This window comes from Anabas testudineus, chromosome 7 (assembly GCF_900324465.2).
Source record: "Anabas testudineus chromosome 7, fAnaTes1.2, whole genome shotgun sequence".
Lineage (NCBI taxonomy): Eukaryota > Metazoa > Chordata > Actinopteri > Anabantiformes > Anabantidae > Anabas > Anabas testudineus.
In genome coordinates, this window is record NC_046616.1 from 16829639 (window position 1) to 16856980 (window position 27342).

At 40.7% G+C, this 27342-nt stretch overlaps 4 protein-coding genes across 8 annotated transcripts; 2 read left to right on the forward strand and 2 right to left on the reverse strand.

Moving 5' to 3' along the window:
• Window positions 1-55: 55 nt before the first annotated feature.
• b3galt4 (UDP-Gal:betaGlcNAc beta 1,3-galactosyltransferase, polypeptide 4) lies at window positions 56-3969 on the reverse strand. Its single transcript, XM_026367025.1, has 2 exons — window positions 3853-3969; window positions 56-3696 (listed from the first exon to the last, which is right to left on the reverse strand). The coding sequence occupies exon 2, from the start codon at window positions 2188-2190 to the stop codon at window positions 1060-1062; it is 1131 nt and encodes a 376-aa protein (XP_026222810.1). The 5' UTR covers window positions 2191-3696; window positions 3853-3969; the 3' UTR covers window positions 56-1059.
• Window positions 3970-5235: 1266 nt separating this feature from the next.
• nr2c2 (nuclear receptor subfamily 2, group C, member 2) lies at window positions 5236-15539 on the forward strand. 4 transcript variants are annotated; one of them, XM_026368463.1, is made up of 16 exons: window positions 5236-5397; window positions 6997-7121; window positions 7450-7545; window positions 7781-7981; window positions 8107-8212; window positions 8357-8536; window positions 8730-8886; window positions 9010-9100; window positions 9368-9513; window positions 9864-10041; window positions 10703-10824; window positions 10994-11165; window positions 11306-11345; window positions 11529-11666; window positions 11828-11933; window positions 14696-15539. In XM_026368463.1, exons 2-16 carry the CDS (start codon window positions 7062-7064, stop codon window positions 14868-14870), a joined length of 1968 nt encoding a protein of 655 aa, XP_026224248.1. In that variant the 5' UTR covers window positions 5236-5397; window positions 6997-7061; the 3' UTR covers window positions 14871-15539. The 4 variants fall into 4 exon arrangements, 3 of the variants coding, with proteins under 3 accessions (XP_026224248.1, XP_026224249.1, XP_026224250.1); XM_026368464.1 differs by having other exon boundaries at window positions 7037-7121; XM_026368465.1 differs by lacking the exon at window positions 11306-11345 and having other exon boundaries at window positions 5237-5397; window positions 10994-11133; window positions 14696-14870.
• A 2116-nt stretch (window positions 15540-17655) lies between these two features.
• mrps25 (mitochondrial ribosomal protein S25) lies at window positions 17656-19876 on the forward strand. Its single transcript, XM_026368026.1, has 4 exons — window positions 17656-17880; window positions 18421-18527; window positions 18602-18689; window positions 19349-19876. Exons 1-4 carry the CDS (start codon window positions 17747-17749, stop codon window positions 19536-19538), a joined length of 519 nt encoding a protein of 172 aa, XP_026223811.1. The 5' UTR covers window positions 17656-17746; the 3' UTR covers window positions 19539-19876.
• Window positions 19877-22009: 2133 nt separating this feature from the next.
• Window positions 22010-26787, reverse strand: LOC113167422 (rabenosyn-5). Of its 2 annotated transcripts, none has more exons than XM_026368024.1 (12): window positions 26707-26787; window positions 25681-25969; window positions 25368-25502; window positions 25173-25273; window positions 25003-25048; window positions 24748-24909; window positions 24374-24636; window positions 24116-24186; window positions 23924-24010; window positions 23742-23844; window positions 23345-23449; window positions 22010-23251 (listed from the first exon to the last, which is right to left on the reverse strand). In XM_026368024.1, the coding sequence occupies exons 2-12, from the start codon at window positions 25841-25843 to the stop codon at window positions 22139-22141; spliced, it is 2349 nt and encodes a 782-aa protein (XP_026223809.1). In that variant the 5' UTR covers window positions 25844-25969; window positions 26707-26787; the 3' UTR covers window positions 22010-22138. The 2 variants fall into 2 exon arrangements, with proteins under 2 accessions (XP_026223809.1, XP_026223810.1); XM_026368025.1 differs by having other exon boundaries at window positions 25681-25991; window positions 26707-26773.
• Between the last annotated feature and the right edge of the window lie 555 nt (window positions 26788-27342).

Consider the following 27342-nt stretch of genomic DNA (forward strand, 5'->3'; position numbering starts at 1 on the left):
CAGTGTAATGAGAAACAGGAACTCAAAGTAGGTGAAAAAAGACAGAAGTCGTGACAATGGAGGAACATGAGGGTAATTTATTGGGGACAATACTCGATTCATACAAGTGTTTTCCTGAGTGTGAACACAATAACTTCCTCTTTTACATGATGGGTGCAGCAGGATGCTTAAGCCTACAGTTTACACTGTGAACTGTCTCTTAAAATGTACTCATCTCATCCTGTCCTAGCAGAAAGTAAATCCACTCCAAACATCACTGTCAAATCACACTCTCACACTAAATGTTCAATCTCACTGTTGCAGAGAAAGGATAGAAGTATTACTGTTTAGTGGCATTATAGCTGTATACTACGTCAGTTTTGGTGATGATTCTCTACTATCCAATCCTAGAATGGGCTGCATATACAGTATCTCTATGTCTCTTACAACTTGTCATTGTCATTGCTATTTTTCATTTCACCATGTCCTTATGATTAGGAATTACAACATGATCTTATCTCCAGAAGCTGTTTTAAACATAACATTTTTTTGTAATTACTTTCTTCCTACTTGGTATATGAAGCCTGTGATCTGATATTTGGTGTAATATTTTTGGAAACATGCATTTCGGCATCTTATTAGACTAGCAGCTACATTTTATGTACCTAATGTCGTACCATATAAATGACAGCAGCAGCCTTCAACTGTGTCTTAATGCAAATATTTGTTCCAGAGTGCACTCATCACAAAAGCTGAAGTGTTTTTCCCTAGTGTATACTATCAGCATGCCAACGTTGTTTGTTCTACATCTACAGAAGAGTCAGTGTAACAATGCCGGATGCTCTAACAGTCTAAAGGTATGTTAAACAGTACAGTCCTTCATACCAGCTGATTTCTGCAAAAAGAAAAAAAAAAGCTGGTCAAATACATGACTGTGTTTAAAAAAATAAAGCTATAAAAATAAAGTGAATTTTCTCAGTGCACACAGTAGCTTCACAGTTTGAAGAGCACTTGTGCTATTCACAGTATTGAAAGCGAGGCACAGTCCCAGAGAGTCCAGTTAGTCCTTCTTAGTAATCCTCATAACCCCTGCTCCAGCCCCAGAGCTGTCCCAAGCATCGCCCTGACTTTGCACATCCCCAGGGAAGCGCGTACACTCAGCCAGGAGCAGGGAGGAGACGAATGGACATCAGCCCAATAGTGCAACATTTCCCTAGGTGGGGTGTGATGGATGGACACCATGGCCTGGTAGCAGCAGCGCCCGTAGGGTACAGCTGGGCCACCAGAGAAGAGTGGGCAGTGTGAGGGCAGCACCCCAGCTGCCCGGGCACACAGGCCAACAAACACATCCTCAGGCGGCAGGGGGGTGGACAGAGGTGATGCAGAGGCTGCCAGGGAAATTTTGAGCAATGCAGAGCGGGACAGAACATAAGCTGTCCCACTGCAATAGTCTGGGAAGACAGAGGGAGGGTAGGCCCCTGCAGGGAGGTAGTGCTTGCTGTCCGGGTCACGGTCTGGAGCCACATGGAGATGCACCCGACCAAGGTACAGGTCCCCTTGCTCATAGGGGTTATGGCTCTTGTTCAGGAAGTGCAGGAGGGCGCTGGGATTGAACAGGACATCATCGTCCACTTTGGCCATAAAGTGAGCCTGAGGACAGAAACGTCGGGCCCAGCCCAGCAAGGACAGGGTCTTCAGGGTCAGGTTGGAGTAGGTATCCAAAAAACGCCCTTGAATCAGATCCCCTTTCTCCCGGGCCTCCTCGATCAGCAGTTTGGCCAGTCCGGGGTCACTCGCTACACCCACCATGAAGACGGTCATCACCCGCAGGCCTCTCACCTCCACTTCCCCTCCCCAGGTGTCCCTGATGGCTTGGCGGGCCCTCTGGTTGGCAGGGGCCGAGGTAACCATGGTGATAAGGTAAGGCTTGGCACGCTGGCACACGAGCGGACTGGGCATGAGCAGGAACTCGTCGGGTCTGGATGGAGGGACGCTCTGCAGGGGGACGATGCCGGCGTGCGGCTCCCTCGCCGTGTTCATGCCCATGGAGGTGACCCACGACTCGATGAAGTCCACAAAGAGCAGAGCCAACAAGGCTGCGGCCGCGGCCGCCAAGCAGAGATAAGGCAAGACCGCAGGCCTGCTGCCTCGCTTCCCAAACCGGTTCTTCCATGCCCACAGTCCACGTCCGACCATGACCGACCTCCACATCCACTGCACCGCTCTGAAGACCGCTGTAGCTGCTGCAGCTCCCCCGTTTCTCCCCAGCTTTCCTTGCCTTGTCTCCACACCTACCTAAACGTACCCCTCAGTGGTTTCGTTATTGCGCTTTGCCGCCCCCCCTCCCTCCCTCCCTCCCTCACTCCGGACCCCTTCCCTGCCGCGGTGACAAATTGGTACCCGCGGCTGCAGCAGCGCCTGCGTAGCGAGGATGCGGTAAAGGAGCTGGCTCTCCTGTGTGCTGCAGCCCGGTCTGCTTTACTGAAGTGGGATGTGCAGCTGCGCAAATCAAACGCTCGATTCGGTAGCACCCCGGAGATATTTGTGCCCTAGTTCGTTCTCTCCTCTTTCCTGTGTCGAGCTATCTCAGGTCGACGGCGAAGCACAGAAATGTCCCAAATGACATGACTGGGATTGAGCTTATTATGTGTAAACCGCGCTCTCAGGAAATGATGGCTCCAGGATGCAGGCTGCGTAATTCCATGATTGACTGACAACAAACAAGCCCACACATACAGTAGATGGAGGAAATGGAAATTCCCATTCGCTTTCTCACTGACAAATGTGGATCTAATTGATTTATGTTTGGATTAACTGTACGATCTAATCTACATAGTTGCCCAACAGCATTTGGTGATGATTAAAAGACAATATAACGAACCCTATTCTTACTGTATGTCATATTAACTGAAACTGTAATTGGCACGGTGTTATAGGCTGTAATATAAGTATAGTATACAATTTATACTTTGATAAATAGTTGAATTGTATCATAGATAAAATACAGTAAATAAAAACGATGCAACTAGATGTGTCGTCAAAGAGAGATAAACAGAGGTAATGTTCAGTATGACACAATGGGACTCGCGGAAAGAAGACAAATGTTCCTATATAAATACTGAAACCGAGGGAAGCGAGTAAATAACAGAATTATGTGAGATATGTTGTTATTTATCAGTACTTTACTGAGCGCACTGCGCTGCGCTTCTTGTTCTCCTGAAGTACCTGCTGGTAAATTGCGACATCTGGCGGTAAGTCGGTGGCAGCGCTTTCTTCCCGTCGATTAACCGTTCCGCATTCTTTTCCCTTTGTTTTAATTTTTCATTTTCATATTTTATTTTATAAGCGCGCCCGATCTCTATGAATTAGCTCACAGCAGATAGATGAACGTTGCCTTGAACAGATCAATGCGAAACTTCTATAGGTCGCAGACAAGCGTGAAACATGCACGAGGTGAAGGGGCAATTGAATTGAGCAACTTTGATGTTTAAAATAACCATAAAGTAAAACCTAAAGTGGTTTCACTGTGTTTGCGTTGCCTACTCTGAACATTAAAGCAAATCAACTGTAACAAATTATAAGAAGCCACTGATGTCGGTCATCCTGCTGCTGCCGGAGTTATTCCAGCACCTTGAGCGTCTGTATCCCGGAGAAAGTTCAGATGGAGTTTACACTTTAAAAGTGTGGTTGTTGTACAGCTCTTCAGTTTTCCACTTCCTGGTGTGTATTAAGTAAAGTGTAAGTGCACTTGTCATAAAAGTCAACATTTCTCAAGTTTGCACTCTTAATAGCACGTATCTCAATTCATGTTAATGTAGCCATCACCTTTAAACAGCAAGGCAATTACCATTTGATTAAAATATTTCTACATACCTTGAGGACCATAAAAAGCATAGATCCTGTTGGAAAGTGAGCGACTACTTCACACATAAGCTGCATCACTCTGCACCGCCTGGTAAAGAATAGCCTTCACGTTTCCTTATGATTTTTTTAGCATGTGCTGTAAATGTCTAGGGAACATGATGATTAACCCTTGAACTGCCGTTGCCATTAAAACATTCAGGTGTTTCTTACAGACTGCACCCAAAGAGACTTTGGTGTAGCCTAATCCCTGCTCACTTAACCTAAACGCAAACTATTTCCACAGCATGTGAAGCACATTTGACATTTACCATTTGGTTTCGGTGAGAAAGTGTAATGTTTGTTAAAGGAAACGGTTTTACATATACTACATGTTCGTTTTGAGGAAATTACGTTATCTAATGCTTTTATCATTAGTGGCCCGCGCTGGTAAATCAGCGTGATCATCTCTGTCCACTTCTTCATTTTTTTATTTGCTCGTGGTCTCTGATAAAATGTTCTAGATCTTGAACCTCATATGGTGTAAAAAGGTCATAGCCTCCATGTAGGTAGGCTAACTGGAAGAAAGGCAGACTACACATATCTAATCTAAAATCAGTCAGTGTACAGAGGCTCATACAGGAGTAATGTGGTCATGCCAGTTCTTTACAGTCTGTAGCTGATTTTTTTGAGAGATAAAAGCGAGCAAAATGTCAGAGATGCCAGGAAGATGGTGAATGACCTCAGCCACCCCAGCAATGGACTGTTCTCTCTGTTGAAGGCCAACACAGAGAGACTGAGGAGGAGCTTCTTCCCACAGGACATTTCTATTTCTATTTCTACTACACTCCTTCCCACACAAAATTTCAAATTCTGTATTTTTCTACATTGTTCACCTAGGTACACCCAGGTTTTATTGTTTTATTATTTTCTTATATTCTTCTCATATTGTTTTATTATTTTCTTATATTTTTCTCATATTGTACATTTGTACTGTACAGATATTTTTATTCTTGTACAGATATTTTGTTCTTTATTCTTTTATTCTTATTCTCAGTTAAATCTACTTCTACTTCTTTAGTATATTTATTTCCTATAAACAGTCTTTAATAGTCTTTTATTTTTTAAGGTCACGGGCAGTCGCCTAAGCATTCCACTCCATATCATACTGTGTATGTGACAAATAAAATTTGGATTTGAATTTGAATTTGAATTTCAGATGTACAGTAGAGATGATTCTCACATGACAGAAACATGCTTCAACCGATTGGTGATAAGTTTAAATAGTGAATTCGCTGCTGTATGGACATCTGTCTCCAGTGGAAATCATCCTGATAAAACTTGACAGCTGAGTCCCGACGGTCAGACATTATGACGTCAGTCCTGTCTGGCTCGCGCAGAGGAGGGAGGGGTGGAGGCGCGCGAGGACCAGAGAGAGGAAGGAGAAAAAAAACCGAACCATCGTCAACGCTCCGGCGATGCGGGGTCACGAACTATGACCTTTAACAGAAGAAAACCAAAACAAATATTTTATAAAATAGCAGAGAGCCCCAAATCCGTGACCGCTGTTCCCCGGAGGTAAGTCTCAGCCTCGGACTGAAAACCGTAGAAAGCCCTCTGAGATACTGGATGATAAAATAGCGCAGCTAATCTCCCGGCTAGCCTGTTAGCTAACCGATGAGGAGCTCCTTCCTGCCCGACTCCGGCAGCTCGTGATCGGCGGAGCGACCACGAAACGCTGTGCGCAGTCTGGCTAAGCTGCTACGCTTTTACAGACAGTGGAAATATGCGTGTGTGTGACACCACTGTCGACATGAGCTGAATCAATTCATAGATGCTGAAATGACAAATCCAGGGGATTAGACGGGTACAGTCACTGCGGCTCTTGGTGCGTTTAGCTTCTTGTAATAACTAGCTTAAACAGCTAGCTAACGTTGGAAAGCTATAGTCGCTGCAGATGAACTCGACCCTTTTACCTTTGCCATCAAGGGTCGAAACAACAAATATGACAACGCCTTTTTTCATCAAAAGCTGCATTTTTACATTTACTACCAGCATATAAGCAGCTGTCCAGTTTATTCTCTAGAAAGAAAAAATCTCAAATATATTTATCATAAGGAGTCGTCTCCAGTGTTACTGGCTAAGTGCCAGATTCTCCATTTTGTTCTGTGTTGTGACGTTTTTGGGGAAATAAGGTAATGATGGGCATTGTGCTCGGCCAATCGGGGAACAAAGTGAAGCAGCATGCTCCTCCCCTTTGAAATCAAGTCTGTGCAAATACAATTGAGCTGCGTGGGGAAAATGTGCATTTGGATGCAAAATGAAAAAGAAAACACCTATGCTGATTTTAAAAGTGAAAATAAATAGATCTAAACCGTCAACAAACAGACATTGAACATGTGTGGGATGTCCTAACTTATATTCAGCATCACTGCACTGATTTGATTTACTTCTGCAAACTGCCTCCTAAGATTGCAAGTGTAGTGATGCACGAATTAAAACATAAAATGTGTCTGCTTAACCATTCATGATTCGGGTTCTTTAATAAACGTGTAGACACTGAGTTCAAGAAGTTCTTAGTTTTGTTTCCAGGATCTTTTTTCTGTGGTGTCAGCTCTTGTTTGTGAATAGGCTTAGATTCAAAATGTATTCAGTAATCATTTTATATAAAAATGTGTTATGGAGCACAGCACGTTGGTTTCATATTCATTTATGAATAAAGTGAGTAGAAAGTAGCCATGATGCGCAGTACTTTTTTCTAAAGGAATTACTTTGGACTGCAGTGCTGTCTGGTTATCAGTGCTCTCTCCCTCTCTCCCTCTCTCTCTCTCTAGCTCAATGAAACACAAATCTCACATTCAGGTCACACTCAAAGGTCATCAGCCTGAGCTGATATCACTGCAGTCATATCATGGTTGGATTTAACACACCTCTGTTTTGCTAAGGTGTCTGAGCATTTGTTGTTTTGCAAATGGGAATTTAATTTGGACATTTGTGCGACAACCTCTCAAAACGCGTTATTCCATTTACAAATTCGGGTGCTACTGCAGTTCAGTCACATAAATCAAACAGGAAATAGAACTTTTAATGTTTAAATGTTACAATGCATCCTCTACAATACTGCAGCATTAAAATTATATTTATAGAAATAACCCAGTGTTGTCATGCTCTTTGCAGGTTTGTTGTTGATTCATTTCTGTGACATCCTTCCAAACAGACCTCACTAATGACTTTGCATCATCATGACAACCAGCCTGAATCTGCTCTCTCAGCAGAAAGTAGACTCTGAGCATGAGGCAGAGGTGAGTGTACGGATGGAGAGTTTCATTATGTATAGTTTGCTGGTAGTTTGAGTTATTTCATATAGCCAGTATGGAAGTGTTTTTTTTTTTTATTGTATATATACCACTATGAAAGTGTTTTTTTTTTAAGTGTAAGACCTGTGTTGCTACTATCTTTGACTGTGTGCATGCAGATGCCATCTTAATCTTTGGAAGAGAAAAACCTTCACCTCAATGTTCCATGTTGTATTTCTGTGAAAGTGTGTGTGTAATTAGCTTTGCACAGGCCCAAATTAGATATATTTGTTCCGCAGTCTTATTAATCAGTGTAATTTGTGTCAAATTGTAGGTGTCATCCTCTCCGTCAGAGTCAGTGATGAGTGCATCTCCACAGCGCTTTCAGGTCATCTCTGCTGAGCCTGCCCCAACGCCACAGAGGATACAGGTAACTGCTGTACTCTCTAGTTGACTTCAGAGAATGTGACACTGATGCTACCTGTTGATGCTGTCCTCTTTCTGCGCATTAGCAGCAGCAATTAAAAAGTTGATGTTAGAACATGTGACATAGCTCTCTTGCCTTCAATGTCACTCTCTGCTGTATTGTTTTTCAAACCCACTGGTACATGTTCGTTGCTACCTCTGTTTTTTCTGTCTCCCTCTTCAATCTCTAACACACTCAGATTGTAACTGACCAGCAGACAGGTCAGAAGATCCAGATAGTGACAGCGATGAACCCATCCAATGCTCCTAAGCAGCAGTTCATCCTGACTACAGCTGACAGCTCAGGGGCAGGGAAGGTTATCCTGGCCTCACCAGACAGTCATAACACTAAGCAGCTCATTTTCACTGCTGCAGAGAGCCTGATGCCAGGAAGGATACAGGTACAGTTTTCCTCATAAATTCACTTGCTGGTACAATATGTGATGACACTGTTGGCATTAACAATTTTGTGAAAATGTGAAAACTAACACAACATTGGAGGGCAGTGATTGACTTTTCTTTTCAGATCGTAACAGATCCAGTGTCAATGGAACGATTATTAGGGCAGTCTGGGGACTTGAGCCGACCTCAGCCTGTAGAGTACTGTGTGGTGTGTGGGGACAAGGCTTCAGGTACTAAAGCTTAGAGTTATATTACCTGCAAATATAATACTCTGTGTTTTATTCTGATTGATGCAACCTGGTGTCAAACCAAACAGTATGTTCATCTTAACACACCCTGACTCAAAGACTCTGACAAGTTTTGTCTGTGCTCAGGACGTCATTACGGAGCAGTCAGTTGTGAGGGGTGTAAAGGTTTTTTCAAACGGAGCGTGAGAAAGAACCTGACGTACAGCTGCCGCAGCAAACAGGACTGCATCATCAACAAGCACCACAGAAATCGCTGCCAGTTCTGTCGGTTGAGGAAATGTCTTACGATGGGAATGAAGACTGAGTGTGAGTTTGCATCCCAATCGCGAACTCAGTAAGCGTAGACAGTTACACTCAGAAACAATTCAGGAATTGTCTGTCTGTATATACACTGACACTACTGACAACTATAACTAGGTCCTAAAAGCACTGAATATTTTCTAACCTTTTAACCTTCAAAAAGGTATAATTGGTTTGTCTGCTTGCTGTTTGTCTTCAGCTGTCCAGAGTGAGAGAAAGCCCATCGATATACTTCCCAGAGAGAAGCATGCTAACTGTGCTGCTTCCACCCAGAAGATCTACATTCGCAAGGATCTAAACAGTCCACTCATTGCCACACCAACCTTCATCTCCGATACAGAGACAGATGGCTCCAGGTCAGTGGGAATAAGACCTATAGACAACCACAGGCCCTGGCTCTAAGTATTGTTCCATCTCTCAGTGGTTCTATGTTAATGTTAGGTGAAGTACATACTAACAGTGTGCTGTGTAATGTACAGATCCAGCCTGCTGGACCAGGGGATGCTAGTTAATATTCAGCAGCCGGTCATCCAGAGTGATGGAACCTTGCTGCTGGCCACTGACTCAAAGGTACAGATGTTTTTACAGTCACATTAAATAACCCTTCTGCTATTTGTAGATATATAGAAGAAGAAGTATTCTTTTTACTTTTTCCACATTTTCTTTGCTAAATTATTAATTGGTTTACTGAAAATATAAACAGAAGCAGATTAATCAGTAATGAAAATAGTTAGTCGCAGCTATATTTGCTGCAGTGTACAACTCTAGTTTGTGTCTACAATTGTGCAGGTGGTGAATATGATGCAAAATAAGGTGCTTTCTTTCATGTTGTTTCAGCTGGAGTCCGGACAAGGGGATTTGGGCACACTAGCCAATGTGGTGACATCGCTGGCCAACCTTAGTGACTCATTAAAAGAAAATCTAAACAACGGCGATACGTCAGACAGCCAAAACGAAGAGCAATCTGCCAGCGAGATAACACGGTTAGTGAGCAGTGCGCTGAGACAAAGAGAGCGTTTGTAAGAGGAATCACTCTCTTCTCACAGGCCCTCTGAGTTTTTTTGTTTTCTATGTCAGCTTTGTCTTAATATGTCACATTACAAGCCTCTTTGGATCCAAATTGCTTTAAGATAGACAAGGACATGCTGGATACCAAGCAACAGTGACTGAGAGCTTAGATTAGAAACTTGATGCAGAGTTACAATTATGGAAATGTTTGATGAATCATGCCTTACATAATATGTGCACATGAAAAATTAATTATATTTGTGTTTCACAAATATTTAATAAGACATTTTTCGGTTAACTGAAATGTGTATGTGTGTGTGCACAGTGCCTTTGACACCCTGGCCAAAGTCTTCAGTCCTCCTGAAGCTGGGGTTGGACAGAGTATGGCTGATAAATCACAGTGTGTTGGAGGAACAACAATTCAGCTCATTGGTCGAGACCAGGAAACTCCCATCATTGAGGTGGAAGGACCACTGCTCACTGACAGCCATGTCGGCTTTAAGGTCAGTGTTGTTTTTTTCCTTTTTTGATGATCGTAGAAGAGATTCAAATTAGAATATGGGCACAGAGAGGGGGGTGTAACCAGGAGTCAGACTACAGACAACTTTTTCAGTTATGATTTAAAAGTTTTGTTAAATTTTTTGATCCTTCCCAAATCGTGATGGACGTAATAGATCTAATTATGGGGACTAATATCTATGTGGTGATGATCATAACAATGGTTTTCAAAGAAGCTCACAGCATTTATTTTTGGTGAGTTTATTTTGAAATGGCCAATAGCGACTAAAGTTAGTGATCACCTTTTACTCATCTTTAATCACCTTTTTAATTACCACCAATACGTGACATCTACCATCGTAGATGTGTCTGTGTCTGTGGCTGATTGTCAGAAAACCCCTCACTGCCACTGCTGAGCTGCACACACAACAGTTACCCTGCTCTTTATATTGTGTTTTTAAATGATTTGGATATACCAACCAGACCTAAACCAAAGGTGTAGTACCTCTTTAACCATTAGATTGCTGGTGACATACATCTGATTGTGCTGTCTTTAAATTTGGCTATGATCTGTGGGTAGTCATTTGTCAGATGTTTTAAATGATTGTTAATCTTCATATAATTTGAAGAATTATATAATGTGGCCTTCTTGTTTCTATCCTCTAGCTGACCATGCCTAACCCTATGCCAGAGTATCTGAATGTACATTACATATGTGAATCGGCATCCAGGCTTCTCTTCCTCTCCATGCACTGGGCACGCTCCATCCCTGCCTTCTCAGCTCTTGGGTAAGAAACATTTGTAACATAGAGTTTAATGACACCCAGAAAATAACACTTCAAGCTCATATCTATTTACAGTGTATAATTTCAACAATAGAAGAATTAGCTGTTTTGTCTATCTACAATCTCACCACCATTATCGTCATCTTTATTTTTTTGTCTCTGTCTTTTTCAGTCCAGAAGCAAACACCAGTCTGGTGCGAGCCTGCTGGAACGAGCTATTCACTCTGGGTCTGGCTCAATGCGCTCATGTGATGAACCTGTCGACCATCTTGTCTGCCATCATCAACCACCTTCAAAGCAGCATCCAGGATGGTATGGACCACAGACCTCGTCATCACCTCACAGTAGGGCACACTCACATAAATGGGAGTCAAGACATATAATTTTAAAAGTTTTTGTTAACTTGTTGCAGATTTTGTTTATTAAATTGTGATGAAAAATGTTCACCAGTCTATTGTTACATTTCTTGTATTACACTAATGAGGTCCAGATGTCATCTCCCAGCTGGAGTTTTGTTGACTTAAGTGAGTTAACTAAATGTTTATAACAAGTATATTGAACTCACTGTGGTTGGAAATGGCAGCCTTTGGTGATTGTGTCATGTTTTTGTTGTTTCTCCACGTTACTTTAGTGATTAGATTAAACACTAACAAAAGTAAGTAAATTATCATACTGTACACCAAAGGAGTTTTTTTCCTCTGTCTCAGACAAGCTTTCAGGAGAGAGAGTGAAGCAGGTGATGGAGCATATCTGGAAGTTCCAGGAATTCTGTAACAGCATGACGAGATTGGAGACAGACAGCTACGAATATGCCTACCTGAAGGCAATAGTGTTGTTCAGTCCTGGTGAGTGTGCTAAGAATTTTCTGAATCACGTTAATACTCATTATAGCACAGACATACAATGTTATCATACAAATCAAAGGAATACCACAGAATAGTGAAATTTGAATGATCTATTTTTATTTGGATTTTGTTGAATGACCGTTGTGTGTTTGGCTCATAAGATCATCCAGGTGTGGATAGTGGTGGGCAGATTGAGAAGTTCCAGGAGAAAGCCCTGATGGAGCTACAGGACTACGTGCAGAAAACATATCCAGATGACACCTACAGGTACAGTCATACTGGCACATCAACATTCTTTTCATTCTTCTGAACCCGGTAATTACATTAACGTTCGTCACAACAACATTATCTCCACCATCTCCACAGAGATCCAAAACATATGCCAGTCTTGTTCTTGTGAAATATGCTGCTTCTTCATGTTGTCACTGTCAGTTTTTGCCGTTCACCTGCTGTTTTACCAGCTTAGAGCATTTTTATACAATATGATGTTTATGGCTATTTCCCATAGTCTTTAATTCACATGTAAAATAAAACTGGTACATGACACTGTCCCCGAGAAAATACAAGTACAAACCTGTATTATTGTTGTGACTCTGTGTAGTAAAACTGGTCTAACTGGCTCATATTCGTTATTGCACAATGATTGTTCCTTAATCATAATTAAGTGAGCAGTTAGGCTCTTTAATAATGGAATGATGAAAAGTGTTTTAACCACAAAGGTAAGTAAAGTGTATCAGGATGAATTCTCAAGTGTGTGGGATATACTGAAATAAGCAAAACTGAAAGGTGCACTTAAATCTAATCTAAAAGAAATATCTCTGTCCCATCTTGCACTTGTATCTCATCAAATGGAAACTTTTCTTCCTACAGCTTTAATGTTTTCTTCATGACATAGATATTTTTCTTGCCTTGTACTTCACTTGTAAGTCAACTTGGATAAAAGCATCAAATGACTGAAAGTAAATGAAAATGTAAACTGGTAGCAGAGCAGCACCACACTAACCAGCAGCTCTTGTAAGTAAGAAATTTGATGCACAAAGATATCTGCCGGTGGTTTACCGCTGGCATTGTCACATACTACATGTGTCACATCATGTGTAGTGCATGTAAAATGATTTGGTTTTAGCCCTAAAGAATTTAGCCACTTGTAACCTGTGCCCACAACTAACAAGCTTTGCATACAAGAAATACCTTTGAATTGAAACCTTGGTGCTCTTGACTTTTCATTGCTCCAATTGTTCCAGCTGAATCAAAAGGTGACTCACTCGACCACTCCCATGCATCTACAGTGGCAAGAAAAAGTATGTAAACCCTTTGGGATTATGTGGAGTTTTGCATGAATTGGTCATAAAATGTGCTCCGATCTTCATCTAACTCATCTAACAATACAAAAAAACAGTCTATATTATATGTTTTCATGTTTTTATTGAACATAACATGTAAACATTTACAGTGCTGGGTGGAAAAAGTATGTGAACCTTTGGACTTAATAACTGGTTGACCCGTCTTTGGCAGCAATAACCTCAACCAAACGTTTCCTGTAGTAATCTGAAGTCATTTTGGACCACTCGTCTTCACAAAACTGTTTCAGTGTAGCAATATTCTTGGGATGTCTGGTGTGAATGGCTCTCTTAAGGTCATGCCACATTTCAATTGGGTTGAGGTCAGGACTCTGACCGGGCCACTCCAGAAGGTGTATTTTGTTCTGTTGAAGCTATTCTTTGGTTGAATGACTTGTATGCTTTGGATCATTGTCCTGTTGCATCACCCATCTTCTGTGGAGCTTCAGTTGGCGGACAGGTGGTCTTACGTTTTCCTGAAAAATGTCTTGATAAACCCTGAAATTCATTTTTCCATCAATGACAACAATCCGTCCAGGCCTTGAGGCAGCAAAGCAGCCCCAAACCATGATGCTCCCTCTGCCATGTTTTACAGTGGGGATGAGGTTTTGATGTTGGTGTGCTGTGCCTTTTTTTCTCCAAACATAGTGTGTGTGTCTCAATTTTGGTTTCATCTGTCCACAGAATATTTTGCCAGTAGTGCTGTGGAACATCCAAGTGCTCTTTTGCAAACTTCAAACGTGCTGCAATATGTTTTTTTGGACAGCAATGGCTTCCTCCGTGGTGTCCTCCCCTTTACTCCATTCTTGTTTAATGTTTTCCTTATTGTAGATGTGTCAAGAAAAATGTTAGCATGTGGCAGAGATTTCTGTAAGTCTTTAGCTGACACTCTAGGATGCTTCTTTACCTCATTCAGCGTTCTGCGCGGTGCTCTTACAGTCATCTTTACAGGACGACCACGCCTAGGGAGAATAGCAACAGTGCTGCAACAGTAAATCCAAGACTGGTGTGTGTTTTTAAAGGGCAGGACAGCTTTCAGCAACACATCCAATATCATCACACTGATTGGACTCAAGGTAGGGTCATTCCTGGCTCCAATTAGCTCTTGCAGAAGTCATTAGGCTAGGGGTTCACATACTTTTTCCACCCTGCCCTGTTACATGTTATGTTCAATAAAAACATGAATGTTTGTGTACTATTATTTTCAGCAGTCTGTGTTTTTCTATTGTTGTGAGTTAGATGAACATCGGAGCACGTTTTATGACCAATTCATGCAAAACTCCAAGTAATCCCAAAGGGTTCACATACTTTTTCTTGCCACTTTATGTCTCTACTCTCACACTTTCCCCTGGCATCTGCCCTTAGACCAGGGTAATCAATCCAAAATCATGAGTGCCATACCACCAGGAAAATTACACGAAAAACAAGAATCGCACACTTATGTGCTGGTGAAACACAAGTGGCAAGCATTTACAAGTATCGCATAGCAGCAGTTATATCATCATAGCAGGACTTATGTAAGTAAGAGCTGGTAACATCAGCTCCTTTTTAGTGTTTCAGTTAGGCTTTGTTTAAGTGTCTGTGACCATACAATGATGAAAAAAACTATACGCTTTAAAAACTTTTTAATAGTAAATGTGCACTTAAAATATCAGAATAAGTGCATCAGTTATATGTTTGCCTCCCCAGGTTGACTCGTATCCTCACCCGTCTCCCCGCCCTTCGCCTCATGAACTCAAGCATCACAGAGGAGCTCTTCTTCACTGGCTTAATAGGTAATGTCTCTATTGACAGTATAATTCCCTACATCCTCAAGATGGAGACAGCTGAGTATAACAGCCAGGACTCTGACCCTACAGAATGACACACGTCACTCAAACATAAACAACTGCCTATTTAAAGATACAACAGTGCAAAATTCAACAGCAGCCCATTGTTTTCTAAAGATGCATGGTGCAACATCATTCAGGAATCCTTAAATTACGATAATCTGACATGGAAAAGCCAAGATGACACATGGAATGTTTTCTCTGCTGATGCAGTGTGGAAATCTTGAGTTTCTGGACTACACTCAGTTGCTTTGAACTTAATGAAAAAAGAAATCTCTGCAGCTGCATCTGTGCTTATCTGGTCTACTGTCTTTATAGCACTTCAAGCTAATTACTTGTGAACTTTACAGTCTGACCTAAACCTTTCATATTGTTTTAGTCTTATGTCTTGTGTTCCATGCACTTATGTTCACATCAGTACTTATTTTACCACTAGCTCGTTGCCCACCTCAGCTGAGGTATTTTGCAGAAATGAAATTCCTTTCTTTTAAAAAGTCCAAACAAGACAAAGTTGATCAATATCAATAAAATATCTATAAAAAATAAATAAAAATGTATGCTAGTACTGTAAAGTTGCTGTTGATGTGGGCATGTGAAAATATTTGCACAGTATGAGCTGGTATGGTCAAAACGTTGGTTTTCTTCAAATTCAAACTTTGATTAAATTAGACTATGAATGTTTTATTAAAAATATCTGAAACATGCTTTGTAATTATTTTCTTTATTTATTTTGATTTTCTTTTTGTGTCTTTTTATTTTGAAACAGATGTAATTGGCATTAATGTACAGTTCTTTACTGTAATTAAATGCAGTGTAGTGAGAGTAGAGCACTTCATGTCAGGTACAAGGACTAACTCAAACCTCAAACCTTAATCTGTATTCAAAAAGACTGGTTACCATGCAGTGTATTCTTGGCTCATTTCTGATTTTATTTTGTCGTTAAGTTTTTATTTCTAACTTACATTCATAAAATCATCTCAACCAAATTATCCAGTTAAACTGGCCATTTTTAACTGAATGCCATCCCAGAGATTTTAGGTTTCAGCTAATGTTATGACAATTATTTCTGGGTTATTATTAATGTATTGCTGTCTTAACCTGTGCAATCACCTCATCACCTTTCCCTTAATGACAATCAATTTTGTTATTTTCTTTCTTTTTCATCAGTGTCATGACTGTTCTTCTCAAGCTGCATTTTATATGTGTATTTATCTGTGGCACTTATTTCTGTTGAAGAATTAGAGGTCAGAAATGTTACTTAATGTATGTGTAGCTATGCTACTGTTGTACATGTGTTTGCATTTGTATTTTACTAAGTGCACATCAATCAGCTTCTGTGGCGTTCCTCTGCATTCATGCTGACTAAAACTTTGTGTTTTGTATGTTTCCTAAAAACTTTAATTTGTTGTGCACAAATTTGCTTGCTTTATACTAAGTGTACTTAAAGTACTTTTGAGCAGGTTTCCCTTATTTAAAAAAAAGAGAGAGATCTTAGTGGAAGGCCATTGTTAAGTGTGTTAATGTCTTGACGGCCATATAGAGATATGCACCCACTTATAAGAAGGTTAAGAAAAGGCATTCACAGCAACATGAATGCAACCTGAAGAATGATGGGAATGTAAAAAAAGCAAATGGTGAGCACGTCTTGTGAAATAAATGTTGGTTGTAATATTTGGGTTTAAAACCCACGCAGACTGTTTGTGAAGCCGATGGTGTCAAATTCACTTTGTACATGTCATTTCATTAAAATGAGTGCATGTTGTTTTTAAGCAGGGTTTTATAATCTTGTCGCTGTCTGCCCCAATAAGGAGCTTTGTTATAATTTTTATAGTGCATTGCAGTGCATGAAGAAGTTGCTTAAATGCATTTTAATAAATGCTGTATTAAAAATATTGATATAAATGTTGTGGCTTTAAAATATTTACTATGACCACGAGCAGCTCCCACATTAGAGGATATTAGAATAGAAGAGATAGTGTTTTTTCAGTATCCCATATTTAAAATTTTATACTGTTTAAATGTTTTTTTTTTTTGTTTTTGTTTTTTTGCTCATGTAAAATGTATTTCTTCAAACACTGACAAAATTCAAATAACCTTCATGTTTTGCTCAAGTTTGTCAAAACCCTACATTTCTACCTCACACCAATGAAGTTATAAAGCAAATGTATTAACGACTGAGCTCCTGTGTAGGCATTCCAGTCTCTGAGGCCGGCTTCTCAGAAGCCACATATTATTATTAAATAAATAAATAAATATTCATGAAATATTATGTGACTGAGTCTCTTCATGCAGAAAATGGAAGTTGAGTTTTAGTCAGTAACTGGGTTTTACTGCTAAAGTGAAACTGATTTCATTGTACTGTATCTTTGCCTCACTAGCATCCTGAGCAGCACCGCACCAGTACTTTTTTTATCAGTGGACTGGACTTACCCTGGTCCTGACCCTGTTGTGCAGCTTTGTACGTACAGGAAAAGCTTAGAAAACTACATCAAGCTACAAGGCATTCAAATTGTCTAAACAATGACTAACTGTGAAGCTGTGCAGTATATAGTCAAATACTTTTGCTCAAAAGTGTTGTTGCTATGTGCTGTTTAATGTCTATGGATGTAAATACCATCAAATGAAATCAGAAATGTCTTATATTCATCTTTTGATCCTTTTTAAATTTTAAGTATTAGCTTTAGATTTTTGTATTATTTCTTTTTTATTTTTTTGACAGGATGTAAGCAGTAGTGTCATTTTTGTCTGCAGGTTTGTTGAAGCAAACAGCAGCTTCAGTAAAAACGACAACTACCAGGATGCACTTCGAGGAGAGTTGAACGTCATCAACACGCGTCTCTTGCCGTGTGACTCTAGTCCAGACACAGGCTTATTTCAAATGGTATTTTTGTAAATATTAAAGTAGTTTAAAATGCCTATGAAAGGAAGGTTTCCGATCAGGAGGACGCTGGATTACCTGCAGAAGGGCGATATCATTTTTAAAAACAGGGTGAAGATCATGACGGTGAATTACAACACACATGGAGAGCTGAGCGACGGAGCAAGGTCAGAGTTTACAGCTAGCTTAAAGAAATGTGTGGCCGATTTAATAATCATTTTCTACTGATATAAATTCACATAACGCCAAAGCGGGTTAGCACGTAGGTCAAATAGTAGTACAGTATATATATTTACCTGCTGATCCGCTTGGAACAAAAACCAAAGCAAAGCATTGCAGACATGTCTCAGAAACACTCTATCACAGCTAATTTCAGACTACAAATGTGCCTGAAGTTGTTCAGTAGAAGCACGTTTTTGTCAGCAAATTAACAATTAATGTTCAGACATTTTAAATTTAAAATAGTTAAAACATCAGCAGCTCTACATACACAATACCATGTTAACACGACTCATAGCATTTATACACATTCACAGAAATACAGTGTTCAGAGGTCAGTGTAAGGTGCATTAAAGGTTTGCTCCACTCAGGAGCAATATGGATTTTGAAAAGCTTGACTTTGAATTAAAATTTACTTCCTAAAACTGTGTTATTGTTATTATTTGACGATGGATCCTTAACATTTATACTCTCTTCCTGTTTTGCAGAAAATTTGTGTTCTTCAATATTCCTCAGATTCAGTACAAAAACCCGTGGGTCCAAATAATGATGTTCAAAAATATGACACCGTCACCATTCCTGAAGTTCTACCTGGGTGCGCTTTCTGTTCTTTCTGTGTAAATTTCCATCTGTTGTTTCAGTTGGGCTAATCTCTCGTCTCTCCCGCAGATGATGGGGAGCAAGTTCTTGTGGATGTAGAAGGGAAGGACCAAAAACAAATCTCACAACATGTGAGGAAGATTTTGGGCAAATCAGAGTAAGATATTCAGTGTGAACCTTGTAGATGTTGGTTGATATTAAATAAGTCAAATATGAGACTCAACACTGACATTAATGTTTATGTAACAGTGGCTGTCACATTAACATAACACATTCAGGAGATATTTACATAAAACAGTGTTTGAAGATCATTAATAATGTGGATATAGTTTTTTAATTCACTTGGGTGGGGCAAATAACTTGATATCATGCAGCCGTAATTCATCTGTGAAGAGCAGATAAAGAACATCATTTTAGCCAGTTGATATGCCTACGGTATATATATATATATATACCGTGTATATGGCAGTATTTTTGTGATAGATGTTTGGTTTGAAAGGTCAAACATCCATCCACTCAGTAAATAACTATTAATTAGCTTAAAGTCGCTGAATTAGTTTGAGTCATAGTACCGGTAGTAAAAGAACAGATATTACAAGTATCATAAACAGTGGTTCAGTTTATTTGATTGTCCCATAAGTCATGACAGTAAACAAACGCACCAGGACCCTGAATCTGAAGCAGCTACATGGAATTTATTATGTCACTAACACCTGTGCCTTTTCTACTATGTCAAATGTTTGTTTGAAACACTATTCCCACCAGGTACCAGACAATTTGTTTATGGTCGTCATTTTAATCTCGTTCTACTCACAGAGAAGTGCTACAAGCTGAGGCCCAAGCCAAGATGCAGGCCTCTAACCCCGCCAACTTTGGGCCAAAAAAGTACTGTCTGAGGGAATGTATTTGTGAGGTGGAGGGCCAAGTGCCATGTCCTGGCACCAGGCCGCTGCCCAAGGAGATGACAGGCAAATATCGAGCCAAGATGGCAGCGTCACAGGAGTGAAAGGCTGAGAAAGAGAGGAGACTATTGTTGTGTTGATTTACAGGACAATATTATTATATTGTTATATTTTATTTGTACGATAACACAAAAGGACTCCCACAATTTTGTTGTAATATACCAAACTGAATGACCCACTATACGAGGCGTCAGATTACCCTCCATTCTGCCGTGAATCCAGCCTGAACAACAAGTGTCTGGGCTGTCAATAGTATGGGCCACTTTGTACATGTTTGAACTATCATTACAACCATTTGCAGTTTACATCTGTCACAGTGTCAGCTCAGAGCCGAATACTGAATTGTAAACATTCAAATAAAGCCGATCTTTGCCTGTGTGGACATAGTAACCCGACTCCTTTTTTTACTACATGTAAATCAGGAAAATCCAAAGAAAACACAATCTTTTACTATGAGAGTTCACCACATGTAGGAAAAAAGGAGAAATACAACCTTGTTATTTTGTAGACAACAGTTTTTATTGATGCTGAGATGAATGCTGAATTTCCAATGTTAATAAACTAATGTCTGTGTGTCTAAATGTCTAAGCTTTAATTTGTAATTTCTGTGCAATGCAGAGGTTTTACTCAAATTTCTTCCAATGCTAAAATCAAGTGTTATCACAAAAGAACCTCTACAAGTTATTTACACTGTCACAAAACATTTAGTGTCATAATGTTTTGCTTAAAATCTCCTGTGAGATCAGATGATGACACAAAATACTGTTATGTCTATGAAGAGAAATGTGGACATTCTGACTGACAGGAAAGCACTGGACAGATTCATGTAGGGACAGACATAGCAGCACAGTGAGTAATAATACTTGCTGGCATTTATGTAGTGTAAATATATGTAAATTGTTAGTAGAACTTTGCAAACAATTTCTGTAGACAGCAGGATCTCAGTTCTGGTGTCTTATCTCTTGACTTGAAGTTGCCTGCAATGTGCTCCGGCAAATAGTGTTTAGTATGTACATTGTGAGTGCTGGGTGAGCTGGTTGTCTGCACTATGAAAGGACTATAACTGCGGATGACTATGAAGCTACTGAACAGATAACATGCTAGATAACAGCCACTAGCTCGATATATCTGTAGGGATCAGCGTCAAACAGCACTTCATCAAAGACACACGGACACATAAATCATGCAACCCAAGTGCTCAGTAGTTGGATCAGTAGTTCCACTGTAAACAATAAGATCACAACCTGTAGCGGTCACACAGAAGGACGAAGGAAACATTTTGTTGGCTCTTGCCCACTAGAGCATTTAAGCTGGAGCTGTTCAGATAAAAGTCTCAAATTCAACCATGACACTGACAGAACGAACAAAAAAATGTTAACACATTTGCTGAAAGAAACTAGCTGTTAGAACATGTACTAATTCAAATTCTTATACTGATATTGTATTGCTCAAGTACCCGTCAGCAGTGTGGTTAATGATTAAAAGCTTTCGAATGGCAAGCAACAGAAATGGCTTGATTTTTGTGTAATGTGCCTTTAATTCCCACTACTTATCTATAGGAATGTCATAGACGCTGCAATGACAAACAGCGCAAGTGGTGTATTAATAAAATAGTAATTTTCTCTTTCCTTCAATCACTAGACTGCTCAAATGTGACTATTTCCCTCTGCTGTTCCTTACTAATGCTCAGATGGTCATTTGGTCTGAGAACAGTTAACTGCCCGGTCAACCAAGTTATGCAAAGTTCAGCTCTTTGCTGTCAAATTAAAAGAAGAGCAGACAACTGATGTTTGGCCTAATAACATGAGTGGAATTACTCCACTGATTTGAACGTTACGTGAGTTAGAGAGTAGTGATACGCATATGAAAAGAGTTGTTAACAGTCTTCTGTGCTTCAGAGGAAGTGGCGCACTACAGAGATTACCTGATGTCTGCCGCCTGCTCCTCATCTCTGCCTAAAGAGGGTCGAGCCTATTTTAGTGCATAACAGTCAGCACTATGACTGCTAGAAGTCGAGTTGCATTGTGGGTAATGTAGACACTAGCCTGTGACAAAAACATGTACAGAATCAAAAAAGGCAGTGTTTTAGTTTCTGCGGCATTGATTTGTATCCTTTTCTTTAACTCCCACTTCTGAGTGTTATGCCAGATGTGATATAGGACTCTTTCATTCAGCAACATAAAAAAACCCTTGAAATATTTATTATTTAACCATAGATTTTGTGCATTAATCAGTTGCTCCCATGGCTCTAACTTGTTCTGGAGTCCTGGAGACCAAAGACTCAGAGAACCATCACGTCTGTCGCATTAAAAGTGTTTAAGTAGTATCCTTCTATCTTCTACTGAAACAAGAGGGTTCTTCCTCTGCATGTACAAATTGATTTTTACTTGCAGTGCTTAAAAATTGTGCATGCTGGCATAGCTCTAGCCCTCACCCGCCCTACAGAGGGAAGTGGTTTAGCAATATGTTTAGAAATTAAGGAGTCGCGAGTCTAGTACATTTTTTCATTTTAGGACTAAACTTATCTTCCTATCTGTGCAGACCTCATCCAAACTAAAACCAGTTGGCTCATCGGTCTTGTAAAGTGAGCTAGCCTCGCACGATTTGGTAAGTAGCAGATTAGAGGAATTTTGAGGGAAAGATGTTAGTGCTTCTTTTTCTTTTGTTCTTGTAGGGTGTGCTGTAGCTCTCTCAAGTTTTCTGACAGGAGCTCTACTTCGTCAAGACGACTGCTGAGCTTGGCATCGAAAATGTAGGCCCTAATGTTGTCAATCTGCTGCAGCAGCAGTTCTTCCTCTATCATGTCCAAATCGGGCAAATTCTCGTCATCATCATCATCCCCATCAAAGGGGTTGGTCGAGGCTTCTGGAGAATTCCCAGAGGCCTCCATGAAAGGGTTACCTGCATCAGAGTCATCCTCCTCCTCAAAGGGGTTGCTAGGTACAGTCTCAGCCTGTTGGTCCCCCTCAACATCTTCATTCTCATCAAAGGGGTTGTATTCCTTCTTCCCATTGGCTACTTCTTTGTGTTCCTTCTTGATTTCCTCAAAGAAAGGATTGGATGGATCCTCCTCAAGGGGAGTAGATTCCTCCTCATCAAAAGGATTAAGAGAGGTGCTATTCTGTCCTTCAACACCGGGGGGAGTTATGTGCCCCCCTAAGCTTCTCAACCTAGGAGGTGACTCCTCTTGGCTTGTGAGAGCAGGAAACGCTCTTACAGAAGACGGGCTCCTCTCAGCTTTAGGAGTCAGATCCTCTGCTGCAGTGTCGTCTTCTTCCTGGAAGCCCTCTGTCGTGCTGATATCCAGTGACCTCTCCCAGGTGAAGGAAGGCTGGGTTAATTCCACAGTTTGACCCAGACGCTCCCTCTCCTCCCTTTCCCGGGCCTCCAGGCGATGGAGCTCACCCTGCTGCAGGCTCTGCTCGTCAGCCAGCTTTTGGGAGAGAGCGATAGCCAGGCTGGTCTGCTGCTGGTCGTATTCATCCTGCAGCTGACGCAGGTTCTCCTCCAACATGGCTACCTCGTCTGTTCTCTTGGCATCCCGCGCCTGACGGAGGAACGACTGAATGTTCTCAATCTGCTGCAGGAGGGGGTCTTCCAGCTCGCTGCGTACATGAGTGGAGTCTGCAGAGGGCAGCCAACCACCAGCTTTGGTTATGCGTGGTGCTGTAGGCCGCTGTGGCAGCTCTCCGTTGGCGCTGATAGGCGGACGGTTTCTCTCAGATTCCTGCCTCCTCTTCAGCGCCTCCTGCGCTGCCTGTTGAGCAGGAACACATATATATAGTAGACAAATTTAATGACTTTGTGACAAATTACAAATCATTGGAGAAGTATCAGTTCATAATCTCACCAGTCTTTCTTGCTGGAGTCTCTTCTCTTGTTCCTGTTTCCTCTGTTCTTTCAGCTCTTCATATTTCTCCTTAGTGGGTAAAGACATGAGACCTAACAACTTCTCCTAAACCAGGAAGAACACAAAGACAATAATTAACTCAGGGGAAAGGATTCCCAGAGGTTTCCATGAGGGGATATACTTTTTAAAGTGTTTCTCTGAGTTATTATACACGGAGCTGTGTTTTATCAGCTTGTAGAAAGGGATTATACTAACATAACAGTTTACTTATTTATTACTTAAAAGCATGATCTATGACCTTGGTATAGCTGAAATGATTTTATTTGTAGTTCCCATGTCTATGTATATTTAATCTGAATGCAGGGTATCATCTTGTTTGATGTTGAACTTGTCTCACCTGGACAAATAGCGTAGCTGTATATCGAACCATCTTCTGCAGCTGGAGTGCCTTTGGATGTGGTGGTGGATCATCTTTCAATCCCAGCGTTAAAATCCTCTTGCTAAGAAAACAACACAAAACTCTGTTTGATCTTGAAAAATTCAGTGTTTGACAAACTGACATCTGGGACTAACATCTACCTTAGAGCATCGATTAGTTCGTAGTATTTCTGTACTTCCAGTCTCAGTCCACCAGCAGTGTCAAGATTGTATGTGGTTTCTCCAGCACTGTAGAAGTATAAAGCAATAACAGTAAGCAATGAAAAACTCTCTAAACATTTCTATATCATATCAGAAATATGGCTTAAATTCCTATTTTTTAATGAGGCTTACTTAAGAGACTCAGCCATTCTGATGTATTCTGGAGCTTTTTCATCTACCTTCTCCATGCACATCCTTAGCCTCTGACAGGAAAACAGGGTATGAGAGAGTGAACAACAGGAAACCTCAAAAGGAAAACACTGAATGCTAGGAAGAATTCAACAAAACAACTCGGGACAGCTTAAAAAAAAACACAGAACTCCACTTCTGTTAGAAACTGGAAATTGTGAAATCTGAAATGACTCATTTCATCTCACTTATTTTACCAACCTCATAAAGTTTCACTACATCAGGCACGTGGTCTTTCTCTTCCAACTTCTGCTGTCTCTTCAGCAGTGTGTCCATGCAGTGGTGGCAGCAGCGGATCTTCTCGTCATCCTTTTCCTCCAGCATGGAAGTCACACTGCTCAGGCTGCTGATGCTGCCTCTCCTGGATCCCATCCCACTGCTGCCACCTCCTGCTGGAAGAAACGTTGACTGACCAGGGCTTCCAGGTACACACAGGGCCTCGCGTGTCCCATTAATCAGCTTTTCTGTAAATGGACAAAAAACATTTCACAGCAATGACACATATACAGGAAAACCGAGGCTTGGATCCAACATACAGTGGATATTTGATTTTTTTGAGTTTTGTTTATACATACGGGCTAGAGGTAAGGGAACAAATTCCATGCACTTCCGACACATGATGGATCCACAGAGGCGACAGTGATGCCGTCTGTTCCGGATGTTGAACTTGTTTCCACAGTCAGGGCAGAACGGGACATCTGAGTCACTGACCCATGACACCACAGACTTCTCAATGGCTACAAAAAGACAATGAACGGACATCAGTTTATGACATTAAGTAACACAGTGACAATTAATATAGAATCTATAATAAAAAAAGACAGACAAACCTCTGATTTTGGCAGCATCTGAGTTGGTCCTGTCAAAAGATGTCAACTGAAAGGACAGTTTAGAAATGGTAAATGCCTGGCACCACTATGTCGATGTCAAGTCTACTCTTAACAACAGCAGGAAAAAAATTACGATTTGAATGAGTTGTGATATGCTATTGTAGACGCACCTTTTCTAGTCTAATTATTAGCTTGTTGACCTCAATGACATAGTGATCTATCCTGGCTGCCCGGTGTTTTTTAAACAGGTCCAGGTGACTTTTTGTTGCCCCTACAAAAGAAAAGAGGACAATTACTGATCTATTATATAATTTAAGACCTGAGAAACCTGTAGAAATTTTGTAGCAGTACTTGTCAGTGCTCACCCAGTTCCTGAGGCTCCCACATGTATGGGTCCACACCTCCATAGTAGAAGGACTCATAAGTGCCAGTATCTGGTCTGTCGTCTCCATCCCTCTTTAACAGCTTGTCTTTAGCTTTCTTTGCCTTCTGAACCAAACCTGTGCACAGAATAATTGGAGGTAAAGGACAAACTGCAGTGGAGTTCAGTGACTTAGTTTATATCAATGCTAGTAAGCAATTTAGCAATTTTAGACTCTGTTTTGAGTGAGAACATGAAAAGACTTAAATGGCAGAGTGTGTGGGGGTCAACTAGTTTAATAAACAAAAGTCACTCACTTTTGAGCTGTCCTCTAACGTGGCGATCATCCCCAGAGTGCTCCTCTTCATAGTGGTCTTGGAGTTGATAGAATGACTGAAGGTCTTTCAGGCAGAGTGGGCAAAGAAAGCCCTCCTTCACTTCCCCTGTGCCCTCAAAGGGAGGAGGATAGCTGGAAGCCATGATAGAAGTTGGCTGCGATGTTGAAAAAAAGATGCAAGGTACGAGCTTCCTGCTTTGCCACACATGTCACGGGGCGTCCAGCCCACCTCATGTTAGCTCCATCATGCCAGAGAATCTTCTGGGACACTGAAGAGAAGAACAAAACAGACTGTGGCTGCATGGATTAAACAACAATCACAGATGATCTGTAACTCAATTTTAGAAGATTGTGAAGCTGAAATATAATAAACTGATTGTTTTGAATACTAAAACATAGTTGGTTGTTACACATGAGCAGATTCACTTAATTACGGTGTAATATTAATCTTATTAGTGAAGTAAACATGTTCAAATGTACTCACACTCAAGTTCACTTTTAGCTAATGATTCAGCAGTCAGTTTAATAGTTTGCAAAAGCGTTACTCATCCAATATTTTGCAGTAAGACTAATCTTTCATTACCACATGCACATAAAGACTTTACACGTTACACCAGCTAACATTAACATTAGCTAAGAGCTTTTTCTCTAGCTCACTCAGTCCATCTGCAGCTATAACGTCACCCAACCCACGAAGAGAGCAAGACACAAACTTGACTACTAGATAGCTTTTATTCGGCTACTTGCAAGCGAGTATTTTATTTGGTGTGTACAGTCTGCACGTTAACTGTGCCATGGATAAACATATTGTTTATTAATATGGGAACACTGACGTTATCCTGAACAGATAATGTAACGTTAGCTTAAGAATGCTAGCAGCAGCTTCGCTTTTATGAGCCCATCGTTTCTCTAATCTATTTACTTAAATCAAGGGGACAGATAATTACCCGTTCCACAAAAACAAACAGTCGCTGAGCTATCAACAGTGTGGACCATGTGTACTTACAAATATATTAGAAACTGTGCTGGTGACAGTTTAGATTCCCTCTGACAACAGCAGCAGCAGCAGCAGCCCTGCCTGGTCATGTGATTAGCATTCAGTCCGTACGGCAAGCGACGAGGAACGAAAGCTGCAAGGCTGTTGTGCAATGTGGGGAACTGCTTCATGGACCGCAGGTTCACTGTGCCTCACTTGGCATGGAACGACTGATGGACAGCAAATGAGAGCCTTAAGGTGAGTGCTTGAGACTCAGTGATGGTGAATGAAAGTTATTAAATAATTGTTTCAGTTGTGGTTTATAGTTTATATAGCTGCATGTGCAGCTTAGTCTACATCTCTGACGCTCTAGAGAAAGAAATACTATTAAGATGTACTGTATATTGTGCTTAGTTGGAAAGGATATACACAAATTATACATGTTTTGGATGGTACATATTTTGTGTCATCTCTTGGCTTTGGAGCATTATAGTTCATGCTGTATACTGTAATTGGCACTTTCCTGCCTAATGGTCTATACATCTCCTCCAGACTAAAGATTACCTATGCAGCTGAAAGTTGTGCATGTGTGTTTCAGAGGAGCGTCACTACCATTAGGCCTCTGTCTCTAACTCACATATTTTGATGAATAAATTGCATTTTGAT